The following is an 18,276-nucleotide window of genomic DNA, read 5'->3' as shown; positions in this document are numbered from 1 at the left end:
GGGAAACTTCTAGTGTGGGGGGGCCATTAAACAGAGGATTGACTTCAGGGAAGTGGAGGTGTCCAAGGAAAGTGGCAGAGAAACTCTGTGTTATATATTCCTTAAAAGATGCTTCAGGACTTACATGTTCCGTAAAAAATTGTGCTTCCCATAGCTGTCCCTTCTCCATCTGTTACTTTTAAGGAGCAGCACTTATGTGGGGAGCTGTAGACTTATCTGCATGCTGCAGAGAAAACAATAATTTTGGCAAACTCACATAACTGTATCTGGCTTCAAAAACATCTATTAAAAGCAATTTCTGGCAGTTTCTGTAACAGCCCTCTTTTTTAAAAAAAAAAAAAAACACACCACAAACTTTTGCCTGTATTTTCTCTGTGTTTTGTGAGAAACAATTCCAGAGCAATCCCAAATACAGCGACTGTATTTTGCAATTCACATACGTAGCAGGAGAGCTATAGGAATGGTAGGAACTGCCTTTGCTGAGGCTTCCCTAACCGAGCTGACTCTGTAGGTGCGTATCCAGAAGCATGCGGTGAAAATTTTAAAACAGCTTTGCATAGCTCCCTGATGTCAGAGGCTAAATTTTTTTTTAAAAAAAAAAAAGCTTGCCTGTTTTAGAAACGTTAATGAAACACTTCTGCAAGGCAGCGCTGATTTGCTAAGCTGAGGATTGCATGTGGCTGGGTGCCTCAGAGCTACTGCCTTGTAAATGTTACTTTGCATTTAAAACACGTTTTTGATCTCAGAGTGATTCATGATTGTTGCTTCATTTAATCAGTTATATAGGTAGGACATACCAGTCCTTTCTGTAGAATTTAAGAAAACTAAAAAGTAAATTACAGCAATATCAGTCTCCAGTTTCCATGGCTGAACACACAGGTTTTTCCAAACCAAAGTGTCACTGAAGGAGCAGATATGTGGTCTCAGCATGCGGCCGGTTTCTCGTAGTAGTCTGTTCAATGATTTCTAATGCTCAAAACCTGGGTTCAAACACGTGAAATCATCAGCATCAAAATTAGCTTTTTGTTTTCTCTGTATTACTCGGGTTGGAGTAAGGCAAATATTTCCTGAGTGGCCAGTCAGATCTGCCCGGGTGCTTTCCTTCCTGCTAACAGGTATCTTAAAAATTAGTAATTGAGATGCATTGCTATATTTGGATATTAAGGGGTGACGATATACAGAAATAATGTGGTCCACAGAAAACACACAAAATAAAAAGAGCAGCAGACCAGTGAGAGTCATCATACAAATATTGCTGACTTGAGCAAGGAGTTAATTAGTTGTGGGTTTTTGTGAGTTGGTTGGCCCTACTTCAATGCAGACTTGGAAAACGGTTCTGCATGGCTTTGACAGTGACTGGCGATGGAGTTTACTCCTGCTCCCCAGTCTAGGCAAAGAGAGAAAACTCCAGGCAGCTGCATTTTAAAAGATCGTAGGGAAGGTTCCCATCCATGCTTTGTCCATTTTTCGCCTGCCTAACTGCAGCACCACTGAGTGTGCAGCATCGACTGCTCCTCGCGGGCTAAACTGCGGGCATCCTGCTTTGTGGTTGTGTGAGGCTCCGTCAGAGCCCCGTGAAGCTCTGCTGAACGATGCCGATGCTGCTGTTTTAATTCCGTTTCTGTGGCAGCACTGTTGTAAAGGTTCGGGGTCTTCTGAGTCAGTGAAAACTAGCTGTTTGGTGTTCTGGAGTGCCTCTGCAGCACGAAACAGCAGGGTGGAAAAGTTCCCCGGCTATGCCGCATGTGTTGCACATCACGGTGCAGAACTGTGGGGGGATGCCTGCTCAGGTCAGCTGCACGGCGCTGCTGCTGGCTTGATGGCCTCTGCTGCGAGAGCGCTTGTTTGCTCAGGTACAACGCTGAATCACCGTAGCTCAACTGCTTCTGGACCGGTGTGTTTGCACAGCTCTGCAGTCTGGTATATATGGATTCATCGGCCCAAGAATCTCTTTGCTGCTCTTTGCTGCTTAAAATAGATATGCCTTTGGGTGGCTTGGTTGTGAGAAAGATTTAAAACTTTGTGTAAAGCGTTACTAACAACCATCAATGCAGTTTTCACTTGCCCGTTTTGAGTTTCTGTATCAGGTCGTCCTTGCATTAAGCATAGTATTTAAATCCCAAAGTTTATTTAGTTTTACCATTCTGATTCTTAGGTTTACTGTCTCTCTTTTTCACCTCTCCATTCCATTTTCATCCTTCCTTTCCCTCTCTTGGATCCGATCCTGCAAAGTGCTGGGTCTCCAGTTTTGCAGAAGAGGCCGCTTGATTTAATAGTTTTTGTAGGTGCCCAACACCTCATAGAAATGTTTAGCACCTTGTTTAGCAGGTCCATATCTCCTTTTCATTTTTTCCTAGTAACAGGCCTGGAAACTACTAAACTTCTGCTGTCTTTGCGACCCCTTCTCCCTGCAACCTGGCCCTTGCCAGTCCACCCGTTGTATCCATCTTCTTGCTTCAAGTGATCTCTCTCAGTGGATTTTTTTATTTTCTATCCTCCTGAGGAGAAAAGAATGAGCTCCAGGTGTTGTGAACCTGTACAAAATGTATGCTTTTGTGGGGTCTTGTTCCAGGGCATTAATTTGGCCACCGGAAACCGATTAATGGACTAACCAGGTCGTTGCTGAGAGTGCGGTGGGACCACGATGCCTTGTGTGTTATGCTCTGGAAAAGCTGCCCGTCGTATTGGGAGTTATTTGCGCTCTGCAAAAGGAAAAACAATAGCAGCAGCAAGTGCAGGGACTTGGCTGTTGGCCACTTTTTGTTTAAATATAAATGCATTCCTCCCTTTGGGGATTTAAAAATTGTCTTTTTTACTACTTGTTCCAGTGTCCTTACCAGTAAAACCCCAGCGTTTTTTTAAGAGAGTCCAGGTACTTGACACTACCTTCTAGTGGATCTTATTTCCTTTCAAACCTGCCCTAAAGAAGATGATGTTGTTCAGAAATGCAGATTTGGACAAAATTTTTAGAGATATTTCAGAGATGGGCAGTAGCAGTGATGGGGCCGAGGCTGAACAGGAATGCTTTAATTGGGGCACAGTTTTTTGTAGGGTTGTAGGGTGTTTTCCCCTGTCAAGTAAACCTCTGAAAGTGCGTTGGTACATTGAAGAAAGGAAGGTGTTCTTTCAGGTAATTAGAAGATAAATCACTAAGTGGGTAACTCATGGAAATCCACCTCTAAGTTCATAGATGGCCACTGCAGATCATGGAGCGTCAATGTCAAGGGCTGTATTTGTCACAAACTGCTTCATAAGTGGTGAAAACGTTACTGTCATTAGTTTGATGGGGAATGTGATGGCAGATGAATCGTTTCTGGCGTGATCAAAAAGGATAATTTCTTGTACCGCCACAAAGCTACCATCTGGTAAGATTTGCTGTGTAAAGAAGCTCACGGCCAGCTGAGTATGTTGTTATTTCTCAGCAGATAACATGTCTGTGTACATCTGAATTGACTGAGGCTCAGGAATATAGCCGTGTTAGATATTTTAGCGAGAACACAGTATTACTGGCAGGATGCATGAGTGCTTGTTACACAGAGTAATTCCCTTTGCCTGTGTGCCACTGCCTTGCAAAGCAGGAATTAAGACACTTGGGTAACCACAATTGGATGAAATGTTTTGTCGCTACACAATAATTCAGACTTAAATGCCTCTTTTTCTTCCTTCATATACTAGGAGGCACTACTTGTTTTGGGAGTTCCTCTCATCACGGAAAGACGGAAGGATGCAGGGGGTTGGTGGGGAATAACTTTAGCTTGTAGTTCACTCACTCAAGACTAGTATGCTAGCAAGTAAGCTCTGTTACCAGCAGATAAATGTTCTGAAGACGTTGTGAAATATTCATGGATAGTCTTATTACTGTTTGCAGATGTTCACATCACATAAAACAGCTAGCGTTACTTAGGCTCATTATTGACAACTCTTAGATGAGAGGCCAAAGCTGAAATAAGAGTAGAGTTTGGATTTACTTTTTTTTAAAGGATGTGGGCGTAATGAAAGTGGTGAAGACTTTGCCTTTGTTTCTATTATAGATGGAATGTCTGGCGTGATTATAACTATCTAGTGTATTCGAAATATAACTTGAAATTCCTTTTACTGTTTGATTAACAGCATTGCCTTAATATCTTCCAAGTTTTCACTAAGCCCTATGCTTTATAATGTGACATTCCCAGGAAGCAGGAGGCATCATCTGTCAGAAGACAGGAAACATGGAATGATTAAATGCATTTTATTGTTTTTTGTGAAACCATGCCCAGTTTCTCCCTCTTAATGTGGGCAGATGGAATTTTCAAGAGCTTTTGTAGTTATACTGAAAAGATTTAGGCTTCATTTTTACATATCGTATTTGTGTGTCCAAAAAAAATCTTAAAACCCCCAAAGATTACTTAGTTTTACATGACAAATGATAAACTATTTATTTATTAGCTGACATCAAGGTAGAAAAACTGGTTTGATGTGTTTCATGAAAACAAGTATCCAGGGTTCTTCCTTTAGTAGTGAGCACCACTCCTATAGCTTGTAATACCAATAATATTTTGCGGGGGCGGGAGGGGGCTCTACTGGAAATAGCAGCAGTAACAATAACTGCTTTCTCCAATTTTGCTTTATTAAGACTTTAAATCACACAAGTGGCAACTGTCCCACTACCCAAATGAATTCTGTTTGAAGCAGCACGGATGCCACTTACCCAACCTTTACAATCACAGAATCACAGGTTGGAAGGGACCTCAGGGATCATCTATCCTTCGTGTTTCTCAGCATACAAGGTGAATTACCGCAGCTGGGATGTGTAGCCCGAGCCGCAGCCTCCGTCACGTAACTGAGCTTCAGGTTCTTGACGTTTGCCCATGCAGCTTAGCAAATGAGAACGTTTGAAGATATCAGTGGCCTCGGGGGGCGATGTGTGGTTCTGGGGGCCGCACCAAGCCTCTGGCAGGCTCATACAGTAGTAATTAACCATTGGGAAAGTGACTGAAATCTCCAGGCGGAAACTGTGGAGAGAAACCACGTTGCAAATGGGAATGAAAAGAAACATCTACAAGTTGCTTGGCAATGTAATCTGTTTTGTTAGCCTGCTGGGGAAACCAAACTGTGACTTCATATAGACAGAATTTCCTGGGGAAAATAATTTTGGACCTAAAGAAAAAAATTAAACCCTGTTATTCAGAGTATATGCAAAAAGGTTACTAGGTCAGATAACCAATGCCCATTTAGGCTTTGATTCATTATGGATGACTTTTCTGATTAATGATCATTACCAGCCACACATGTGAGCTTATTTCCAGTTTCTGGATATTGCCGTGTTCTAGAAATCAGAATTTTTTTGCTGATCACAGAAGGATGTCGGAACATGGGGGTGAGACAGCCTCATATGATGTGGAGTTTGGACAATGGAGAGTTTAAATTAGGATTTGCAACTATCAGTCATAAGGCCACAGAAAACTCCTTTTCAGCTGAAAACACATAGCTTACAGTCAAGTAAGTGGTTTTATTTAGTCATAAACTGTCAGGCTGTGATACAGTATAGCTGTGACCAGAGAGCTGAAATGGATAAAGGTACAGAGAGACCACGCTTTTAGAGAGTGGCAAAGAAATTTTCACCTTAGCAGTATGTGCAACAGCAAAAATTAGATTAAATCTAATTGATTAATCACCTTGATTTCAATTTTTTTTTTGTTTTGTTTTTAATCTTGCTTGATGTGCCGGTTTCATTAAATACATTAATTGCTTGTGGTTTGCAGTGTTTCCTGAGTGGAAAATGCCTTCCTGTTTATTGTGCCGTGCAGCTGTTAGATCCCAACATGTAAATGAAATCTTGTGTGTGTGCTTATCTCTGTCCCTTCTGTGGTTGGTTTAAAGGTGATGACACAATGACAGGAGATGGAGGAGAGTACCTTAGGCCAGAAGACCTCAGAGAACTAGGAGATGACTCTTTACCAAGCAGCCAGTTCTTAGATGGTATGAACTACCTAAGGTACAGCTTGGAAGGAGGACGATCTGACAGGTATTTGCCTGGACACATATCTCTTCTTATGATAACTCTGCACACATTTTGTTATAAATGTTTGAAATCCCTTTCTCAGGGTCTTTAACTGAAGGGAGACGTGGGATGCGCTTGTCAACATTTCCTTGTTAGGTATGTCAGTGTGGCACTTGCCCCTTTGTAGGAGGAATATTTCCTGACCAGTCCAGAACGGAATACGTTTGGCACTGATACAGTTCTCAGAGTCTAGTGAAGAATTTGTCTGTGATCCTTGTTTGGTTCTTGAAAAGGCAGAACTTGCTTTATTGTCTTTGTGGTCAGGCAAAGGAAGAAGAGCCTAGCTGTCTATGAAAGGGCTTATGAATCATCCCGTCTCCTCATGTCATGAGCCAGGGGGCGGGTGGATATTTTAGCATTAGGTGGGCCAACTTTTTAGAGTAGTTTGCTGGCAATAGATACAGGGAAAGGAGCAATGGGACTGGGCATTCCGTGCTGGATTGGCAGTGAGTCTGCTGTCGGCAAGGACATTGACCCTTTCTGTTTCACCATGGTTGAATTAGCAGGAAAGAGAATAATTTTCCTTCTGCTGGCACAGCACAGTATCTATGTTGTAAATTTAGAAAAAAAAGGAAAAAAGAACATGTGTTCAGTCCAGAAAAACTTACTGATTTGCTTATGGCTAACAAGTTGAACTTAAGCCTGGATGTATTTGTGGAATAGTAATGACACTAGCTTTAAATTTGTTTGTTTGTTTAATTTTAGAGAGTGTCATTATAGTCTACAAAAAATATGGAGTTCCCTTTTCAGAATGAGAGCCTTTACTAGTGAGCGTAAGTGTAGACTCAAACTGGCAGATTAACACCCGCAGTTCTGGTTTAGAATAGGCTACCCAGCCATTCCTGTTTGAAAATGACAACGTCTAGTGTAAACTGGTAACGTGTCCAGACTTACTGCCTTTAGAACCGGGGTTCACTAAAAGGAGAAAAACAAAAAAAGGCTGAGATCTTGGCGACAGAAAGAATATTTAGCCTACCTCATTTCTCAGCCTTGTTTGTTATTCTTGGCAGCATTTCCAGAGCTCAGTGAAATCAGTAGGATCCTCTTTACTTCAGTAGGCTATGAATTGTTCCGGGAACAAAAGATGTCAGGAAACGGTTCAGTTTGCCTCACAGCACGTGTAAATCCCTCACCATTCGGGTTTTATAAGTGTGGATTCTTTGTTGGTTTTTAGACAGCTCCAGTGAATCCACTGAAAACAAAGTGACTGTGTGGCTTTTTAAGTCTTGGAGGATGTTTATCAACTATATCAGAACGCTTAAAAATCAAAACCATTTATCACACGCTTTCAATGGTAACAAGGTTTTGTGTTGTTGGGTTTTTTTTACTTTTAAGATGTATAGAAATGACTGTGCAGGCAAGTATTAAACCAGTTTCTGCTCCCATTTAGAATATTTTAGCTTTTAAATAGTGTCAGTAGATTTCAGTAGATTTTCACTGGCATGTAAGTGATGCATTTTATTTTGTGTTGTTTGAAAATTATTTCACATCCTGTATCAAGTGTGATTATATTGAAATGAAGCAAAATTATAAAGGGAGGACGAATGAAAGAGAAAAGCACATCTTTCTAACTCCATGGTCTCATTTTCTGTCACTGTCAGGTTACTGCTTGTAAGAATCTTTGACTGCTTAAATTATTTTGCTTTTGCTTTAATGTGATTTTCATTGCCTTATACTGACTTTGGTTTTTCAAGAAATTCAGTAAAGCAAAGTAGTATTAGCAGTCTACACTCATGTAATCTTATGCATTAAACAATTTGATTTAAAAGCATATCTTTTTCTTTTGTAACCATCTTCCCTATTTATTTCATTTCTCTCTCCCCTTCATTCTTTTTCATATGCTTTCATTAGCACCATGCCCAGGTAGGTATTACATAGCATGAAAACATGTTGTCTCTATATCCTTTTATGGCACCTGTCTCTGCTCATCCATTTTGGAGGCCTGCTGTATGCCGGGAAGTTGATTTGGAGAACCAAATGAACGGCGCTGCTGTTGGAGATAGTTATAGTCTCAAATGAGTACGATACGTAGTGGTAAATACTGATCTAACAGTATTTCTCTGACTAGAAAGGTCACAGTGTGACACAGCCACTGTCCCACAGAAGCTTCCCTGATCCCTGTACAGATGCTGTTGGCAAGGACCGGGGAAGTTGCACTAGATCACAGCAGCTGGCAGCTGTCCTCCTGTCACCATGCTGCTCTGTGTGGAGAAACAATGGTAGAATAAAAAACAGAGAATGGACTACACTAGCTGGATTCTCCCTCTGGATATTAAGAGCTAGAACTGATTCCTGCCGGAGTTTGAAAAGATTCTATTTCATTCTAAGTCCCCTCCACCTTTCTGGTTTCTGAGAGGTGTGAGGAGGTCTCTTCAGGGTTTAAATAAAGAAATGTTTTTGAGGCTGATTTATCCCATTTTCGATGATACCAGGTTCTTTTCCCAGCTTCTGAAACAACATATACTTGTCACAACAACAGATACACTCAGCTGGCCTAGAGATTGCTAGAGCTCTGTCTAGGCTGGCGACTGGATCTGTACTGCAACGTGATCTCCCAGTCATCCAGATTAGAAACTTGGCTAGAGTATGCTGCTCTGGTTTTCTGGATACCACCTGGGCTATACTCAGGGCTTAGAAGAGATGGATGATACATGCCTGTGCAGTACCTAACACGGGCAAGACACGCTCTTATGTTCACAAGCTTTGTAGCGCTCCTGGGTTCCACAGTTCAGTCTCTGGGACTGAGCAGAGTCCTGTTGACCCCACAACCCCTGTGACTTAAAATATACCAAGCAGATTTAGGAAGAATCTGTATTTAGACATCAGGTTTGTCTCTCTGGTGAGGGATTTATTTTTTTACAGGATTCCTGAAGACTTATTACAATAATAATAGGTTCTGTCCAGTGTCACTGCACTTCTGTACTGGACTGCTGTTTCAGTCAGTACCTTTATTTGTAAGTCTCGGAAGCACAGACCTTAACTACTGGTTTGCTCTTCATTTAGCTGGGACAGCACACAGAAGAGGGGCAGTGTCATCTGGACGCTAGTTTTGAAATTAAGTGTAGTAGGAAGTTTGAACTTCTGATTTACTGCAGACCTCAATCACGCTTGTGCATACCTTGCTGGTAGACAAATCCATACCCTCAGTGTGTTGGTTATTTACCGGAGCTTATGTACATGTATTATGGAGTGGATATGTACCGGGCTACTTGTAGTGGTGGTAGCAGCAGTGCCAGGTACTTGCAGGAGAATATGGGCAAAATCACCATACGGATAACCAGTCGAAGCTGGTACATACTTCCTTTCATTCAGTGTCCGTCCAGGACATGACATTAGCTGAATAGCAGAACCTACAACTTGGATGGTGAACCTCTTCCAAGCATTGCATGGCGCAGCGAAGCAGTTCTGAAAGCGTCGAACGTTGAAGTGAATAAAGGATAATGATGGCAAATGGGGTCTGCTACTGAGGCTTATTTCTCAACCAAAACACATGTTCACTGAAGTAGTCTTGTTATGAACAAGCAAGGTGTACTCTGCCTACCCAATTCACACTAAAATGTTTAACCAAAATATTCTGCAGTCAAGATTCCCTTTCATAATTTTTTTTGCTGAAATGTTATATGCAGACAGTTAGAGTGAGCTGCTGTCTCTATCGAAATGTTGTTGGTTGTTCTAATGGAGTCAGAATTTCATTCCAGAAATGCATAATCCCAGTAATCCATTAAATATCAACCTTGCATGTCTCACCTCTTCCACTTGTCTGGGTGAAAGACACTTCACAACATGTAGGAGAGATTATTTATTGTTGGTTTGGCTTTTCCTCAAGGCTTTCCTAAGGCTGATACTTGTGTAATGCTTACTTTTGCTTTCAGTTTTGTACAATCCATCCAGGTTGCTAAAGAGGCCATTGGTGTAAATCAATGATCAATACCATTTAGTCTTCTTCCATGTCCTATATTTCTAATAAAAAGAAGATAACCATTTGCTTCTAAAATGGATCAAAAAATTATTGAGTGAACGTAGCTATTGTTAAAAAAGGCTGACTGGTCTGAATCAGATGGTAAAATATGATTTCCAACAAGATCTTCATTTAAAGCGTTTGAATCTCATGTCCGTAACATACACGTGACCTTTTTATAGCTAACTGCTGAAAATGAATTATCCCTTTAAAAAAATTTAAGTATCTAGATAAATGGCCTATTGTTCTGATCCAGCGTGTTAATCATTATGAGTAATGAGGGTGTGTAAGCCATGAAAATAAAAACTCTGTCCTTCAGTTATATGCACTATATTCCTCAAGGTACGGAACAACATCACAGAGTACACGTACAACAGCTGAAGGTGGTTGGTCTGTTTTGAAAAATCACTATTGTGGTACTGCTGTTAGTAAATATTTAAAGGACAAAACTAGTGCTGTTTGGTAGCAGAAACCCCATTTACCTCAGTATGTCCTTCTGTGGTGTCTTATTTGTCTTTTCATTTTTTTGCTTTTTGCTGGTGGATACTGCAGTTACGTTCTGAGCCAGTGCTTGGAAGCCGCTTATTTACTGCCTTGCATCTCTCATTGCTACAGCAACCAGTCGTCTGTAGAGCTGTGTGTACTCGCAAAGAAAGCAGTGCTCACATTTGTGCTGCCTCTCTAAAGGTGCTGTTGGCATACAGAAGAAAGGCTTTTGTTTTACACAGGAGCTTGCGGCTGGCCACAATTCACCTTGCTGTGTGTACCTTCCAGGGGACAACTTCAAGCTTACTTGTTTACAGTTTTAAGGGGAGAGAGTTAGGGCATCACAAAGCTTCAGAAACAGTCATTTCAGCTTTTCTTCAGATGGTTAGCATTCTGGTTTTCCGTAGAGGTTTGCTTGGGTGACGTAGCAGGACAGAGAACTTCTCCAAAGAGCCTCACTTAAAAGAAATTGGTGCTCTTTATTATAAGGAAACTATCATGCCACAAAGCCAAGCATAAAGTATTTGTGAGTATAAAATAAATTGCCATCGAGATTAATCTCTAGGTTCTGTGTTTTTGAAGCAAATAAGTCAGTCAAAAGACTTTGTGGCCCTTGGTCAGAAAGGTAGCATAACACAGATTTGTAAAGCTCTGTTTTTCCCCCCCGTGACTATTATCTACTCCCCCTGGAAGCTGCATCATATTGCTAATAGCACGCTTTTTTCATTCTCCCACTCGATCTATCATGACACCTTTACAACATCATCTGTACTGCTGATATATTGCTATGGCATCCTACCAACCTACCAGCCTGCGATCCTTCAGTTCAGACAGGTCCCACACATTGAGCCATGCCTCTTACCTGAGGGACAGTGCCATGATTGACGATACCGTTGTAATCCCCAGCCAGCAGGTAAGCAAATTCTCTTTAAGTTCACTTACTGGTTGGATAAATATGGAAATATAAAGAGATTACAGTTTACATTGTACTACCAGTACCATGTTGTGTATGCTGCTTTGTTTATTTTAATCTAAATCTCTCTAATTTTCATTGATACTTAATGCTGTATTATGCTGTGCGATATTAAACCCTATTCCAAAATAAATGGATAAGCTGTGTGAATATAACAGAGGGACTGACTTTAAGTTTCTCCATTTTAACTGATTTTTGAATGATGCTAGCAGCCCTTGGGCTAAATATTCAGGTGACCTAATGAACTCAAGGCCATTACCCTCAAAGATACTATCTGGAAGCATGCTTGTAGTTAAAAAAAAAAAATATATCTAGGAGATGCCACTTTGGTAAATCATGGCATTCATTTCTCTGGGACCACAAACATATGATTACTTCGAGTAAGTACAAAATGTTACAATAAGGGGTTTCTGGTATCTTAATGCTATTATACTCCTTTGTTTTCTTTTCAAAAAACGTTTAACCGCTTTAGGCACTACTACTATGCAAAATACATCATCTTATTGTTTGGTCAATTAATTGATTTTATTGTAGTAAAAAGGAGGGTTTTTTGCTTACCAAGGTAACAACTCTGGCCAAAGAAGCTGAAAGGAATTCATATCGCTTAAGCTGGGGCCCTGAAAACTTGGACAATGTGGCTCTTTCTTCCAGCCCTATTCATTCAGGGTGAGTGTATGAATTAGCATTATACTAAAAAAAGAGAAACAGAATACCTGCAGTGGCAGCAGCTTCAACTAATGCTTAACTAGGAGTTATCTTTCAGTTCATTGCCTCCTAGAGCTGTTAATAAATTGCTGTGATCTCTTAAGCTCTGACAATCAAGCAAGCCGCGGTACCAAGGCTATCCACTGAAATCACTGCAAGTCAGTGAATTGATGCCAGTGAGCTTTCAGTCAGGTTCAAGAGGAATGAATGAGATACTTGACACGTGCACACATCAGTGTGAATTTTACAGAGAAATAAATACAGTGCCTTTTTGATGTTAGTAATAACTGAGACCAAGAACCTAATCACTGCAGGTGGAGAGTACTTCCTATGCTAATGGAGTAGTTTAGCTAAGCAGCAACTCTGGTGTTTGTCATGATAACTAAAAAAAGAGACCAAGGATTTTAAATTACACAAACCGTGTAATAGGCAAGCAACCTAAACATCATGTGCTTTACACGTACTTGGCCACTATGTACATGTATTTTCACAACTGACTCTTTGTAAGCATTTGCATTTAGGCAAGCTCATTGACATGGATTAAGAGAGGTCAAAATGCAGGCCCAGCCAAATTCATACTTACAAAGCGTATCCTGGTTGGCCTCAAAATCTGTGAGTACATTTATTTTAAGTGCTCTTTTTTACTGTGTTTTAAGTCATTTTATTCTTGACACTGAATTCTACACTTCTGGCCTACTGTCAGATTTGATGAGGCACATACAGACGAATTCGTAAGAAACCGATGTCGTACCAAAGTATTTCATTTCTGAGGAGCTACGTTGTACGCAGCATGGCTGGACATCACAAGGGGAAAGATATTTTTTTGCTTGTTAATCTCAAATGAGTTTGCAACAATCTCACAGTCCATATCCTTAAAAAAAATAACAACCGGAGTCCCGTTTGGAAAGGCAGGCAGTCCTGGTCTAGGAGAGGAACGCTACTGTCATGACTGCGATTGCAGGTTGACTGATTCGTGACTTTATACGAGAAGTTTGTTAGCTGGTAGCAGGCTGTTTGGCTGTGACCAGTGTTGTCTGGATTTGCTTTTCTTGGGCTCTAAAACTAACAAATTAAATGATAGTACTTAATATGTACAGTATGTATGTGTGTAAAATATGTCAGTACGTAAGCTTTAAAATTGTTTTGGTGGTTTATTCTAACCCTAAATAGCTTACAGGCTTTTTCCAAAGGAGGTATTTCTTTTCACTTTCAGAAAGGTCGGTCTTTCCAGGGATCGCAGAGGATGAACTAAAAGCTTCCTAGAAAAAGAGTGGCATTGATTTCTTGGATGTGCAGACATATTGCATTTTTCTTTTAAAAACATTAGTGGTACATAGATCCATTTGGATGACCAGGATGCTAGTGGTAGGATAAGAATGTCTGATGTTAATAGGGGCAACGCTGTCTGCAGCCTTGTGTGAAATAGTGACATTTAGCATGACACAAATTACGTTCTTCTTTTTATACGTACCAACTGACTTGCCACCAAATATTGTAATAAAGAAACCTATAATAATGATTACTCAGCCTTTGGAAAAGACTGTACAACACTTCATTTTTATCTTGCTTAGATTCGTCCGAGTCATTAAGTTATCATAAACTGGGGTGCATCTGTTTCTTAGCAAAATACGTGGATGACTAGAGTTTCATCGTAAGACCTTATTTAAAAGCGAAACGATTGTACAAGTACCGTGTGCATGATTGCTGCATTCCCTTAGCTGCAACCACAACAAACATGTTTGTCACTTACACCCCTCTTGTCACCTACGCCCTCGTTCATTCACAGACACGCGCTATTGCTGGGTTCTTAAGAACTAGCCGCGCTGCTGACGTTTCAGGTGCACGCACTGACGTAGTATGTATCTGTCACGAAAGAAAACTCTTAGTGCTTGAAAAGAAATCCAACATAAACATTGTTAGTGGCTTTAAGCAAGCGTACGGCCTTGGTTTTGCCCAAGACACCGGAAATGTATTGAATTCAGACTGTGTTTTTATAAGGTAACACTTTGGCAAAGCATTGGACAGTCATTTGTTTGGCACAGATGATCTTAATTTTGTGTTCTGTGCAATCTGAGACAAAACTGACACTGTTCTCTCCCTGCACTACTTCGGTGGCTAGCCCCAAATTGTTGTTGGGTTCTTAGGGAGCTCCCGTTGCAGGGGAGTGTTTCTGTGGATCACAGCGTAACGCCCCCAAGCAAAAGGATAAATTTACAGAGAACTGTTCTCTTGGTGCGGAATTTCACAGGCATATGTTTCAGCCTTTGCATAACTAACCAAAACTTCTCCTATGTCTGAAATTTCCCAAGGGGAAAATGTTTTAAACATCCATTTAAATTTGAAATGTAACTATTGTTTCAATAAGTTGAGAATTTCATCAGTAAGGAAAGAAAAGCAAGGTCTTTGGGCGGAGTCTTTGGCAGCCATTTCAACAGCAAGAAAATAGCTCTCTTTTAAGAGGTGACACTCTCTTGGTGCTCATGATCTCAGCGTAAACATCTCCTGGTCATTCTACACAGGTAACAGTTTCCAAATAGTTTCATACATTGGCTGAAGGAAGAAGTATAAATTCCTGTATTTAAACTTCCTCTCAGCGAATCAGATTTGCTTCTCCTGATAAAACTACCTAATCTTAGATATAAGTTAAGGATCTCTGAATATGCCAGAAAGTTTGGGTGCAAAATATCCGGTAAGATAGAGAATTGTCGCTTTGCTGGTCATATTAGGGATATAATGTATAATTTCCTGCTGAAGCGTTATGAGAGACAGAACTATTGCCTACATAAATGCAAATGTGTTTCACAGTTTTTATCTCATACCTCACAACATCCTATTGCAGAAGACATATTTTCCTTAAGTTGGAAGGCAAAAAAGCACTGCCCTGAAAGATTTGGTTTTACTTGCAGCATTTAGATGTTGCTCGACAGTATCACATGCTTATGTCTCCGTCACCCGCAGTAGTTAAGTGTGAATGGTAAAGATAAGGCTGACTCTAAGATTTTGAAGTATAACTTAGGTGCAAAATTATGTTGTTTCCATACCTGGGTTCTGGTGATACAGTGAAAAAAAAAAATAAAAATCCACAATTTAGTTAGATAGATTATGTTTCCAAGCATTCTACTGACAAATCTATAAAGGTATGGTGGATAAGCAGAGGGGCAAACCTGACATATTGTCAGGAACGTGGCACTGCGAGCAGCAAGCTTTTAGTTGATGCTTTGATACTAACTTGCTTTTCTGTTCTAGAGCGAGATACGTAGCAGCTCTGCAATTTTTCCAGTTCTGACTTGCTCACAGTAAAACTCCTATTTAATGAAAGATATTGATTTCTTTTATATAATTTGATGAAGAAGTCCCTATTTGACCAATAGATGATCCAGGTGTATCTTGACTTGTATCTGACAAAATGAAACAGTTGGAATATTATTAGTGAATTTGCCTTCTGGAAGTTTGTTGCTTCCATCAATGAAAAAGGGAGAAGGACGAGGGAGTGGGCAGCTTGAACTGTGACAAATAATGTGAATTATCGTTCTTAGCTGCATGTCTACAAAAAAGGAGACTGGATCCTTGCTAACAAGGTAAACAAAATATATTTCAAGTGTTGTATTTTGAATCCATAATATTGTTTTCCCCAATGCGAGATTAATTTCCTGGAAGTAGTTATGGAAACAGGACCTGGCAGCGACCAGCTGATAGTCATTTCTAAAACCTGATAGTCTAAATGATTTCAAATTATACTGTAGCCTTTATGACATTTGTTCTGAAAGTTACAATGAGGAGAAACAGCAGGTGTGTTTCATGAATAGCAAATCACAGCTTGTGTCCGTGGATTTAAAATGGCAGTGGAGATATATATGTAGTAAAAAAGGACACCAGAAACCTACCTGGCCATGTGACACATTACTCGGAGCCTGAACAGGTCAAACTGAAAGGTTGACATTTGTCATTCTGTAGTGCAGAACAAAAGGAGGACAAGAAACATGTTGAAATGGAAGAAAGTGGAGGACAGAATGTATTGATAGGAAATTTGAAGAAAAGAAAACCATGAAATACTGTGTTATCAGAAACACTGGCTGGAATTACCTGAGATACCTTACCCTTTGATGTACCGTGGTCCAAATTTTAGATGTGGAGACCTAAACCAAGCAGCATTTCCCCTAATTTGGTTCTGAAAGATTTAGGTAGAATCTAACTGTGCATTTTAGGTATCTGACTTCCAGTTTGAGAACGTGTGTAGAGAAACCAGATCGCTCTGGCTTTACTGCTGTAGCGACAGTAACCATTTGTAATCGAGGATGTTTATGTAGGCTTATTTTCCGTACTCACTCCAACCTTCTCACATGTAAAGACTATGCATATATATGTATACGATCATGTGTTTAATTTAGCAATCTGTTTCATTTTTCCAATATTTCATTTAACTCATTCTCTTTTCCTTTTCTTTTCCTTTTGGATGTTAAATCATCTATTCTATTGCAGATGCTCTTCTCCATGTCTTGATCATGACAACAGCAGGTGAACTTCTGCATAATTTCTTTCTTTAATACATTGCACTTTCTCACCCACCCTATTTATCCTCCTCTCTTACCTCACTCCAGATGCTTTAGTGTTTTGATAGTGCACGTTAACCAAGTGAAAAAAAAAAAAAATCTACTCTGACTAGCAGTAATAGTTACACATGGCCCTATTTCCCTTAAGTGTTCCACTTCTTAAGTGTTAAGTAAGTCCACTTTCTGCCATCTGCTATGTCCTCTGTAAGACAAGAATACTGGACACATAATAAGTCCACTGCAAAAAATCTTAACAAAATCTTAATAAAGCTCCTTATACATTCCTCGATTTAATTAACAATACACTTTCTCTGTTGGTGGTATGTTTTAGCATTACTAAAAGGAAGGACACCCCCCCTCACCTCCCAAATAATCCAACACAAACCACTGTAGATGGGTTTAGTTTCAACTGTTATATTACAAAGTGGGCCCTTTATCTCACTTGTCTATATAAAGAACATTGCAGAGCCACTCCCTGGGCCGTGTTTTCCAAACTGTGCCACCAGACTGGAACTAGTAGAGTAACAGCACAGACCCAGTGTATTTAATTTTCCATGCCACGTGCATTTTTGTGTGTGACCTCGGTTAATCAGTGCATTGAATCACTGGCACGTTGCATCCTGCCCAGAACACCTGAAGTGGTACCTTCCCAAAGGAGATTACCCTCACTTGGCAAACTGAGTGTTTATTGGCACAGTATCTCTTTGTCTCCTTAAACTTAACCGTAGAAAGGTGAACACCATCCTAAATAGTCAGCTGTGCAAAGTTATCAAATGGCTAAACAAAAACCCAAATTACAAACCTGTATTTTTAGGTCATGCCACTCAGTCTCTCTGCAGTTGACTGCAGTGAAGGGAGTGTTACCATAAGTTAATACTCTAACAGTTTTCCCCCGAGGATCATGTTTTTTGTCCTCCCGGAATGTGTATTTTGCCTTGTTCATGTATGGCATAGTTGCAGCCTGATGGAAAGCACACTGAGGTAGTTGAGTGACTTGCTTTTGACTTCAGCGGGAGCTGGATCAAGGCCTTTTTGCTTAATTTCAGACTCTCTGTCAGTTTTCCTTCTCCAGCTGAACACTTTACAATGGCTGAAGCACCCTGATTGATTATTTCTGCTTCTTCACACTGCGACTAACACTGAATGCTGCTATCTCCTTGTTTCCCAGATTCTTTTAAAAATTAAGATAACGTATGCAGAAAAGTTCTTAAATGTGTTTACAATGGATGCGCTCTAGTTAGAGCTTTTTTTTTTTTCTTGTTTCCTGCTACCTGATGAGAGCATGTGTGCCTGCCTAGCTAGTTTGAAAGAATAATCATACCTGAACTGACCGTATGAAAGTGGCGGCGTATTGATTTTGCCTAATCGCGTTTTGTGTGTTCAAAGAACTATTGCCTGTTCTAGAAGGACACTTGGCGATGCTAGGTGTGCATGGCTCTTCCAGTGGTTCTGCAGAATGAGGAGTGCGTTTGAGTGCCAACACGCTTGCATTCGCAGCCACCTGAAACTGTGACTCTTCTGCAAAGCTGTTTGCATAGCAGTGATTCTTCACAAATCGCACAAT

General features: G+C 40.3%; 1 protein-coding gene across 32 annotated transcripts in view; it reads left to right on the top strand.

The window, feature by feature from the left end:
- ANK2 (ankyrin 2) overlaps positions 1-18,276 on the top strand; it is a 375,969-nt gene that overhangs the window by 300,214 nt on the left and 57,479 nt on the right. For 17 of the 32 annotated variants that reach the window (XM_064450620.1, XM_064450616.1, XM_064450610.1 and 14 more), the window contains 3 exons: positions 5,860-6,004; positions 11,295-11,397; positions 12,020-12,123. In XM_064450620.1, coding sequence (XP_064306690.1) covers positions 5,860-6,004; positions 11,295-11,397; positions 12,020-12,123 — 352 coding nt within the window. Of the gene's footprint in view, positions 1-5,859; positions 6,005-11,294; positions 11,398-12,019; positions 12,124-15,698; positions 15,741-16,641; positions 16,678-18,276 lie in introns of all 32 variants that reach the window. The other 15 variants (XM_064450596.1, XM_064450601.1, XM_064450602.1 and 12 more) reach the window with 2 other exon arrangements.

This window comes from Phalacrocorax carbo, chromosome 4, assembly GCF_963921805.1.
Source record: "Phalacrocorax carbo chromosome 4, bPhaCar2.1, whole genome shotgun sequence".
Classification (NCBI taxonomy): domain Eukaryota; kingdom Metazoa; phylum Chordata; class Aves; order Suliformes; family Phalacrocoracidae; genus Phalacrocorax; species Phalacrocorax carbo.
This window is presented reverse-complemented; position numbering and strand designations above follow the sequence as displayed.